Here is a 10,647-nt window from a genome sequence, read left to right as displayed (position 1 = left end):
ATAAAATTGAAAATTTCAGAAAATGTAAAAAAAGAAATAAATTTAAAACTCAAACAAAATTAAATTTCGAGGAAATCCACATTTTGCTATTTTTTAAAAGAACACTTTTTAAAAAAAATATCAAAAAATATAATTAAAGTTTTAAAATTATAAAAGGAAATAAAAATTCCTAAATTTCAACAAAATGGAATTTAGAATTCAAAAAATCAAAAAAAATCTATAAAATACAAAATAATCAAAAAACTATTTTTCTGAAATTTTAGAAAACTAGTTTAAAAACAAGAAGTACAAAATTAGGAGAGTCGAGTGGCAGTGGTTAATCACTTTACGTGTCTTTTAAACAAAACACAAACTATAAATATAGTATGTGTGGAGAGGTCCATATCTAGGATTTTAATTAAGCTGCTTAATAACAAATCTAACAATTATGGCCCAAACATCAATGGTGATGTGGCATCCATGCTAAAAAAATCAATATGCGGAAGTTTCAAACAATATAGATGAGATCTAAGAGTTATCAGTTTTCTTAAATTCAGGCGAATTTGATGAAATTTTCAAAATTTTCTTAAAGTTAAAAAATATAGTAGCTGAAAAATTATAACATACATAATATGGGAAAGTTTGATATAATATATAGAAGTAAATGCAGTGTTACAAGATAAATTGAAGGGATTAAACTGCTAAATTATAGATTTGGACCTCTATGCTACAAATCATTACATGTATAGTTGGTGTTTTGTGTAAAAGACAGATAAAACGAGCAATTTGTGCAGGTTAATTTTTTGACCCAGTGGAATCCTATAGGAATTTTGAAGAATTGTCATCATTATATGAATTTTTTCCATGTGCACCTTTTGATTCATATGGCTCAATCCTTAGGATTGCATTGCACTTGTTTCGGAGGGAATTTTCCATCCACTCAAACCTCACACGTTACAAATCCTCTTTCTCTCTCTGAAACTTGGTCTACTAGGCTATCTACTACCTAGCTATATACTCCCAGATCGGCCATCATAAACGCGCCATCTGATTATGCACATTTCGGGAAGAGAAGTATTTGTTTGTTAAATTTCAAAAAAGTTCCCTTAACACGAGATACATCTGTAATAATAAGAGCTAAATACACCCCTAGTTTTAGAAGTTTTTCGGTAGGTGGAAATTAGTCCCACTTCTTGCGAAATGGGTGAAGTAATGCTAATACTTGTTGTATTGTGCAAAGCTAGGTAATCCCAATGATTATGGCACGGACACATGTGGATGCATTTTTACAAAAAAAAAACATTTCGAAGTTACATGTGACCTTGTTATTGCTTTACCTAGCTGGGCACGACTGGGTAAATCAATAACAATGTGACATGTAACATAAAAAATGTCTAAGGTTGTTTTCACAAAAAAGTACATCGCCACATGTCCGCAAGAATCATTGGGACTAATTGGTTTGCACTATGCCACATGTATTAGGACAACTAGTTCACCCCAATTCACCGGCTTCTCCATTCGTACAAATGGTGGATCTTTTCTTTGTAGTTTTTTCATGCATGGATCACAACAACCTACCATGGTAACATCTGCCTATTTTCTCCCAAAACTCGTGACAAACTTTAAAGAACATGCAATTCAAAATTGAGTAAAACTGGTTAAAATTCAATATAAGTCCACATATATTGCAAAACTCGAGAAATAATCAACATATCACCTAAATGGACATCTTATGACGTATACCATCCTTATTCTTCTTCACTCAACCCCACTTTAGAGGGGGGGGGGATAGAAAGCCATGTTAATAAATTAACACGTACATGGAAGCAAAAAAAATCAAACTTGATTTGTTGAAATTACCTTAAGAATGTAGGTTTGTTATTTTTATAGTATCTATATCTCATACGAAGACACAAGCTAGTACACATTTTTAATTTTATTGAAGTTCTTTTTGTTGCATCCAAATTACTTCAGATTTTTAAGACCCACCATTTGTACAAGGGTAATGTAAATTTCAATGATCTTAGTTCAAGTCTTGATACACACACTCAAAGTGAGGCCATAATTAATATACGTGATGTCTCGAGCTAGCTTCGGCCAAACTGGTGGGACCGTGAGGCCCGAATTAATAAAGCCACCACCATCCTTCTTCTCTCCTCACCCCTCCCCTCCCCGCTCTTCAAAGAAGATCAAGAGGATGGAGTTTCCTAGTGAGAAGAGTCAGGAGGTGGTAGCAAAGATTGAGTGCCCCCACGACTCCCCTCGCCCCTCCCCTCCCCACTCTTCAAAGCAGATCAAGAGGATGGAGTTTCCAAGTGAGAAGAGTCAGGAGATGGTAGCGAAGATTGAGTGCCCCACGACAGGTGCGGGAGTGTGGTCGCCTACAACGATCTCGACGACCACAAGATCGCATACCCGCACGGCCTGTGCGATTGCATAAAGGCTGGCTGCGACTTCGCCGCCTCGCCAGCAACGCTTGTCGCCCACCTCAGAGAAATCCACTCGATTCGTGTGGACATGATCCCATACGGCTCCGCGAGGGAGTTCATTCTGCTTGTGATGGCACCGCCGGAGCCAAGATGACCGGTCATCTTCTAAACGGGAACGATGGTACCGTGTTTGTCTTACACATATGTGCAAGCCTTTCCGAAGAGGGACTGTGTGTTCGGTAGCCTCACCGTTGATTGTGTTAGGTCGGCGGCTTGCATGTGGCCGAAGTACAAGGTGTGTGTGTGGCATAAGACCTGTGATTCAAAGTATACAGTCAACTTTATGGCGGAGAGCAGCACGATGTCGGGCACCGCCTGCAGGACGCGACAACGGGTGTTGTCGATATGGTTTCCATCGTCGTGCCGGCCGGAGCTGACTATTTGGATGCGCATCGACCTGTGGTACATGCTCATATCTTAATCTTCGTGTTTATCTTAATGGTGATTGCGATTTATGCAGAACTGAATTAATTAGTTTTTGTTGTAAACATGGACTCTTCGGACGGGGGCTCCTCTTCGGACTAGAATGGCGGGTGGCTAGCAACTATGGGCTTGTTTCATTCAGAGGATTGACTAGGGTGGCCCTAGCGACGATATGATCTTATTTGGCGGAGAGGGACTTGCTTGCATTTCCAATCTTCAGTTAGGACCCTTTCTATAAATGCTAAGTGCTTGATTGTATTTTGTGTTTATGTTGACATACTCTATGGTGTAATTTGTAATCCCACCATCCGATTAAATGCAGCTCTGGACCCTTCCAGGTCTTTCCCTGGCCATTCTTTTATTTTTTACTTTTTATTACACATACTATAACCAAGTTATCAATGCACATTCCCATCGACTTCAACGCACAGTCCCTCGACTTGTAACCCTAAACCCAGCTAATGAGAAAAAAGTTCTTATTTTACCTGCAAAAAAAACATCACAAAGCTCCAAAAATCGTAAACCTAAACCCTGCTAAAGGGAAATGCACGTAATGCCCCAAAATGTGGGGTTATATGTGCAAAAATATGTATGTGTTTTGTGCAACTATACCGGGGCTATCTGCAGTTTTCTCCCCACTACTACCCAGTACCCAACCCCTGGCCCTGAGCATCCCGAGGCCTCAGTTCACCACTAACTCTCTTCTCCCCCATCTGGAAGAGACACGGCGGCTGCGGAGACGGCGGCGATGTCGTAGAGTACTGGAGCGATACCTCTCCTCAGCCTAGACATTTTCGCCTAGAGAGAACGCATCCAGCGTTAAGAGTGCACCGCGGCTCTTCCTTCTCCATCGTCCCATCCTCTACCAGATTTGCTGACGCTGAGCAGACGGTGTATCGGGAGACGAGGAGGAAGATGATGCCGAAGCACACGTCATGGGATCTTTCATTCCAGGGTGCGTCTAACAGCGGGAAAGTTTCCATTTCCGAACCGTCCGTACCCGAGGACGACGTCCCCGACCTATCGCCGACTCCAAGGTAGTTCTTTTGGTTTGGCCATCGTGCAGATGATGTAGGGTTTCAATATATCTAAGTTTACTCTGTTCTTGTTTCCCTATAAGTTGATGTTAGTTTTTTTTAGGGTCGTCTGTTGAAGATGATGCAATGTTTTAAGCTCAACCCAAATGATACAATCAAGTTACTCACTCGAGAGCCTCTAGATAGTGCGGAGACTAGCCTATAACCCGGTCTCCCAACTAAACCATGATACTGGTAAGAAATAAAATCCTATCAAGACCAAACCTTAATCTTGCGCATTCCACTTGGTGTTGATGATGAGGATCTTGACCACAACAAGGTGGAACACTTTTCTTGATTGTGCTTGCTTGATGAAGTCTTGCGAGTGCTCCTCCATAATCCTCTATGGGAGAGCTTCTTATTTGGTGCATCTTCATATATCCATGATCACCATATGAATGACAAGCTTCAAGCATATGATCTCTTCGATATGTCTCATCCTGAACTTGCATACCATTTCTTATTTCTTCATTATGTTGATATCTTGAAGATACACATGAGAGATCACTTGATCTTATTCTTCAAGACATACTTGTTACTTAAACTGCTTCTTATTGCAACCTTGAAGCCAACATATGATTCAAGCATTGCCTACAGATAACTCCTACAGATATAACTCAATGCAACCATTAGTCCATAGAGATTTTTATTAATTATAAAATCACACATAGGGGCTCCATGCACTTTCACCTGCAGGCTGGTCTGCAGCCATGGCCGTACCCACAAGGTGGGCAGGGTGGGTCTTGCCCACCCTAAATTTTGTGAATTACTTTTTATCATTACATAATCTCGAAATTTTGTGAATTACTTTTTATCATTACTTTTTTTGACGATGGCCCAAATCCCCCATTATGCAATTATACATCGCCAAAAATGTGATGTGAAACAAATTCGCCCTGCGTGCGAGACGTCAATTGCCCACCTGCACCTTCCCTCCCTTGTGTGCATCTGGGCCTTTCGCCACGATTTGACGTCGTAGGCCACTAGAACGCCATGGACGGCAGAAAGAGGCAAACGGCATCGACCACCACGAGAAGTTGAAGAAGCAAAATGTGGTCGTTGCCGCGGATCTAAGCTAAAAACGCCTGGGACGTTGCCACCAACCAGAACGAGCTCCCACCGCCATTGCCACCTGCGGAAGATGAGGCATCGTCAATGTTTGTGTCGCTGGTTGTGCCCTATCTCACATCATCTTGTGCGGTAGTCGTGCACATGTACCCTATATTCCAGTTTTTGATGATGTGTAATCTATACGCCACTAGTTTTGGATGCCCTATTATAAATCATCTATGGGATGTTCTTATTCATTTGGTCCCAAAAGAAAAAGAAAAATGGCATGTGGGTTAGCACCAATTTTTTTAGGTGTGCCCACCCTCCATTTTATTTCTAGGTCCGCCACTGTCTGCAATGGCTCTGACGGGTTCGCGGACACGACGGCAGGCCGCAGGCCAAAGTCGGCACTAAGCATTGACGCGGGTAAAACGGATGATCCCGCCTGTTTTGCAGAATAGCTGACCTAGAATTTCATCCATACGGAAAAATAGATGACTTAACTCCCGCTATAACAGAGTGCCAGTGTGTCACTAACGTACAACTTGATAGTCAACATTATCCTAGTTGGTGACTAATCTGCTTTCCGTGGCAACTTCGTAACCTTCTGAACGTTTTAGGCTCAGTTCTTTTGGCGGCTTCTCCGAGAAGCTGCCCTCCCCCCAGCTTTCTGGGGAAGCCGCCCCCAAAATTTTGAAAGGCTTCCGAAATGGTCTAGGCTAGACTAGTCCGAAAGCCTTCCTAAATTTTTGGTGCGGCTTCTCCAGGAAGCTGGGGGAAGGGCAGCTTCTCGGAGAAGCCGCCAAAAGAACTGAGCCTTACTCTCGTAACTTATAGCTAGTGTCAATTAGTGAAATTAAAATAATATCCCAATTTTCTAGCAGAAAATACATGGATAATAGTACCACTCGATAAGGCTGGAGGAAAAACATAGCAATGTTGCAGTAATCTGGCTCATTAGATACAATTCATGACGTAATTTTTAAAAACTAAAAAATGTTAAATGCAACCTAATTTGTTGGCGAAGCGAGTATTATGATTATCCGCTCTCCATTCAAATACTGTAGATTGTGGATTAGGAACCGGTCCAAGTAGCACATTATGTATTTCTTCTACCCTTGATCTTCCTTCCATCAAGACAGTCACATCAGCTGGATACGAACCTGTGTGTATGATATACTACCTCCATTTCGAAATATAAGCCTTTTTAGAAGGAAACTTTTTGAAAAGGATTATATTTTAGAAAAGAGGCAATAGTATATACTACCTTACCTAGGTCTAGATGTGCGTTGTCTTGTTCTTATCAACAAAATGTTCTTATACGCATGATGACGCACACATCATAACATGGCACGTTAAGTGTTGTAGTATTATTTCCATGCATAGCTCGTACAGAAAATCAAAAGGGCCACGTGTGGTTTCCCTTCCCGCTACTTCAAAGTCGAATGCCACTGTTATACTTCTCTGTTTCGGTTTACAGGTCCGCATGTATCTTTAAGTTATAAATTTGATCAACATAATACAAGGTATATATTACAAAACATATGTCATTTGAATGTTTGAATGATCTACTTTTCACTGATGTAATTTTTGTGTTATACAATTTATATTATATTGGTCAAATTGACGATTTATGAATACGCACATGCCCTATAATCAACACGGAGGGAGTATGCTATTCCCCTATCTGAAATTATTTGAAACACTTCTCTTTTCATCCAAAATGAATGAACCTATGCAATGAAACGCGTCTAGAACTCTAGATACATGCAAACAGAGGAGTACATTCTTGTTTTTGCTAGATGGCAGATGTTCAACAAGACGGGGTCATATATTTTGCGCCGACCCGTTTTCCCTTTATTTTTTCAATCTGACTTGCTAACGGCATAAAATTTAGTGCGCCGACCGGTAAATGGTGAAGTAAGCATAATGCTCGCTTCACGGCACTGCTTAAATTTCGTGATTGGTGTATGGGTGACTTCGCTTTCTGGAAGCTGGATCTACATGTTATGCAATCTTATCCCAATCGAAAGAAATTTTGTCTGGTGTTAGTTTATAAAACTGTCCCTTCGATCACCCAAGGAACGCCAAACACTTGTAATCTGAGAAACAAGAATGTCTACTATCGTTATCACCCATAGATGATTGGCCCATAAAACAAAAACCTGGCAGAATATTTTGGCCTCATAGTTGGAGCTATCACCAGCCAACATCATGCGTCTCGGAAAGGTTTTCCACCAGAAAAAAAAAATACAGCAATCATGGTTCATGCACGACATGTTGGCATTACGATAGTTTCAATAATGGATAGTTGAACCATCAGATGTTAGCATTCAGAAGATTGAATATTATTGTAGGAAGGCACTTGAAGAAACTGGCTGGCATTTGAGAAGCCTCCACTTCCTTACACATATGTATGTCCAGCTGTCCTGTGCTCCTGAGACCTGAAGCAATCGTGTATGTACAGTTACAACGCAACGCAGACCGGCAACAGGTATTGCCAAGTTGCCGTCATGAACAGGCATCGCTGCCTCGGTTTGCTTCCAAAATGATTTTCAGATGGCCATCCTTAATCAACAGTGACCGATGGCGATCCTTCAGTAAGTGAATGTGGCTATTCTGTTTCTCAGCATCCCAATTTTCAATTGCTGACACAATCAACAGCTAACTTGTCACCAAGTACATGTCTTGCAATGTTAGTCTTCAACCGCAGTGTTGAAGACAAAACTGGGGAAAGCTGTTGTGATGTCCCTGAGGTTACAGATGGATAAGAAATCAGACAACTGAATACCGGCTATTTTGTTTAAAGGAAATGCTTTCTGACTAGTTCAAACATGTTGCGTGTAAGTTGCAGTCAACAATTGCAATCATTTGGCTTGGTTTTCAGATTCAAACCTTAGATAGGGTAGAGTCATGTTCTTCAACAGATTAGGGTGGCGTAATACAAATTCCTTCCACTCTTCTTGGCAAATTTTCCCATCCCTATCTGTATCAGCATCTTCAAATGTCTGAAACCAGTTGAAACATGCATCCATGTAAAACAGAAAAAAGGTAACCAGAGAAGCCCAAGGAAATGATTGGCTACCTTATCTAGGATAGCCTCCAGAAGGTCATCTGACAATTTCACACGAGATTCCATCAAAATGGCAATAACCATTTGCATAACCTAAGGAACATGCATGCCAACTGAGCACCTTGCTGAGGTTAAAAGAACCACATATCCGTGGTGCAGATAAAAATAGAACACCATCATGAACTAACCTCTTCACGCTCAATAAAGCCAGTTTGTCTCAGATCATACAGCCTAAATGCAACTGAAACAACCCGGAAAGACAGCATTACTGTAAATACACCTCGAAGCATTCATGTGGACCACGCAGTTACAGAAGGAACCGTACTTACAGTTGATCTTGTCTTCTACAGGTGCCAATGGATGGAAGACACTAAGAGCATGAATAAACTCATCAAACTCTATTACTCCATTTTTCTTTTCATCAAACAAATCAAAAACCTGGGTCATGTATGGTAATTTTAGTTGGATGCTATAAGAAAACTGCAGTGTGAATAATTCAATAATAATCAGGAGAACAGTTCAGTATTTTGCTTATGACATTGTAAATAATGAACTTTGCATTTAAAGATAGGAAAATGAAGTCGTAAAACTTACCCTATCAAGAAAAAGATTCTGTCCAGAAGGAGTCTTGAATAATGCTAGCTGAAGTTCCTCCTAAGTAACAACTCAACAGACAAGATAGATAAGACGCTCCAATCATAGTATACAAACAAATAGAAAAGGCACTCAAACTGTTGTTTGTACCCTCTTTCTTTTAATACACTAAATTATATTTTTTGACCCCCACACGCTACTCGTTCTGACATCATAAATTTAATGCTCATTTGCAGTCTTTGGCTTGCACAACAGTCGAGTAAAATGTAAGATTACTGCAGAAGTAGCTTTAATAATAATAAAAAACTTAGTCATCCGATGCATCACCGGTCAACATTAGGTTTGCTCACTTAGGATTAGCACGAGAAGATTTGTGACAAACCCGTAATCTTTAGTCCTACATGCAGCCATGCACATGGAAGCCACACAGCATGCTGACCTAGCAAATAATTCTATACAACTCATATGACAGTGTATTTTTAGTTCCTACATGTGACGCACAGATCGATCTATGAAGTAAATTGTTTTAGCCCAACAAAATATGGTATATCTATCAAGTTATGAATGTCGTTTTTCTTTGCGGGGGGATACCAGATTGAAAAGCTGATGATTTCGGAATTAAAGAACACAAGAAGAAAGGCAAGATTTGTTTTTTGGGTACCTTGTGGATGAGCCCGTCGTCAATGATGGAGCAGCTGATCTTCTTGTAGAGTTCGAACAGTGCCTCCACCTCGTTCACCGAGACTTGATTCGGTTGCAAGAACAGAGAAGAACCGTGTGAGACGACATTGCAAATAAACGCCGGGCCGGGGGAAATGAGAGATGGAGATTTTGTTTTCAGTACAGCATCGGGACTCGTCTGCGAGATGGGCGAGATCGCGGAGGCCCAGGGATACGCAGCCCGGGCCGATGCGTCGGCGGAGGTGGGTCTTCTTGGCCGTGAGGAGGAAGGAGGAAGCGGAGGGATCTCTGCGGTGGCGCGAGGAGGAGGAGGATGGGCAGATGTCGGCGAGGCAGTCGGTGAGGGCGAAGAAGACGAACTCGGCGACGGCGACGAATGGCAGGAGCACCGCGCAGAGCCGCTCTCCCAGCGTCAGCGAGCTCTCGGATCTCTGTGGCGCCCAGAAGCCAGAATGAAACAAGGCGACAAATCAGCAAGTAGAAAAGAAGGATTGGATGTTGTCCAAGAGCCGCCAGCCAGCAAGCCACCCACCACGTCGGCGGAGGAGAAGCGGAAGCCGAAGCGCGAGCGCGAGTCCATGGCGACCCCCTCCGCTGGCGCGCTCCTCCCTTGCTCGCTTTAACTGAACGCAACAACAAGAAACGATTTTGCTTCCATCAAGCAACCGCATTTGCGTCTTTCTTTTGTATTTCAAATTTTATTTCCATCTTTCTTTAATGGCCATGATCTGCATAGGGCCTGTATTCATGTCGATACTAGTAAGTCCTTTTTCTTGGCGTCACATTCCGAGGGTGAAGTTCCCATTCGTACTATATCATGTTTAGTCCTACTCCACTAGTACTTAGTACTACAAAACAAAGGCGCTTTTGTCCGTTGGTTGCTATTACATCTGTGTTCATTCATTATCTGCTTTTTCTCCAACCAAGAATCTGTGGTGTACCTTGCATGCTCTTCTCCTTTTTCCCTGTCCGCCGATCCCAGTTGACAAAAAAACAGATCCGCTCTTTTCGCCGGGCTTTACGTTTTAACCACGTTCTCAGCATCTTCAGCAGTTTACCTATAATTTAGGTATGCAAACTCGTTGTGGAGAGAGAGGAGGTATAGGTAAGATTAAGTCCGTTAAAAATATTTGAGCTCGACAATTTGTTGAAACTCGGCTTGTTAAAACCTCGCCGAGGTCTTAAAAAGCCGAACTCAAACCTAACATGCTGTTCGAGACCCTGTCAAGCTCGAGCTCGAACTGTTCGGTGAAGCTCGGTCAACTGGTTCCCTGACTCCATC

The 10,647-nt window shown here is 41.8% G+C and overlaps 1 protein-coding gene across 2 annotated transcripts; it reads right to left on the bottom strand.

The window, feature by feature from the left end:
- Window positions 1-7,120: 7,120 nt before the first annotated feature.
- On the bottom strand, window positions 7,121-10,105 carry LOC124660775 (calcineurin B-like protein 9). Of its 2 annotated transcripts, none has more exons than XM_047198604.1 (9): window positions 9,898-10,105; window positions 9,529-9,796; window positions 9,346-9,428; window positions 8,685-8,744; window positions 8,420-8,528; window positions 8,279-8,331; window positions 8,103-8,183; window positions 7,913-8,025; window positions 7,121-7,768 (listed from the first exon to the last, which is right to left on the bottom strand). In XM_047198604.1, the coding sequence occupies exons 1-9, from the start codon at window positions 9,943-9,945 to the stop codon at window positions 7,714-7,716; spliced, it is 870 nt and encodes a 289-aa protein (XP_047054560.1). In that variant the 5' UTR covers window positions 9,946-10,105; the 3' UTR covers window positions 7,121-7,713. The 2 variants fall into 2 exon arrangements, with proteins under 2 accessions (XP_047054560.1, XP_047054561.1); XM_047198605.1 differs by having other exon boundaries at window positions 7,913-8,003.
- Between the last annotated feature and the right edge of the window lie 542 nt (window positions 10,106-10,647).

The sequence above is a fragment of the Lolium rigidum genome, chromosome 6 (genome assembly GCF_022539505.1).
Source record: "Lolium rigidum isolate FL_2022 chromosome 6, APGP_CSIRO_Lrig_0.1, whole genome shotgun sequence".
Taxonomy (NCBI): domain Eukaryota; kingdom Viridiplantae; phylum Streptophyta; class Magnoliopsida; order Poales; family Poaceae; genus Lolium; species Lolium rigidum.
The sequence above is the reverse complement of the archived record's forward strand: the minus strand, read 5'-3'. Positions and strand labels throughout refer to the sequence as shown.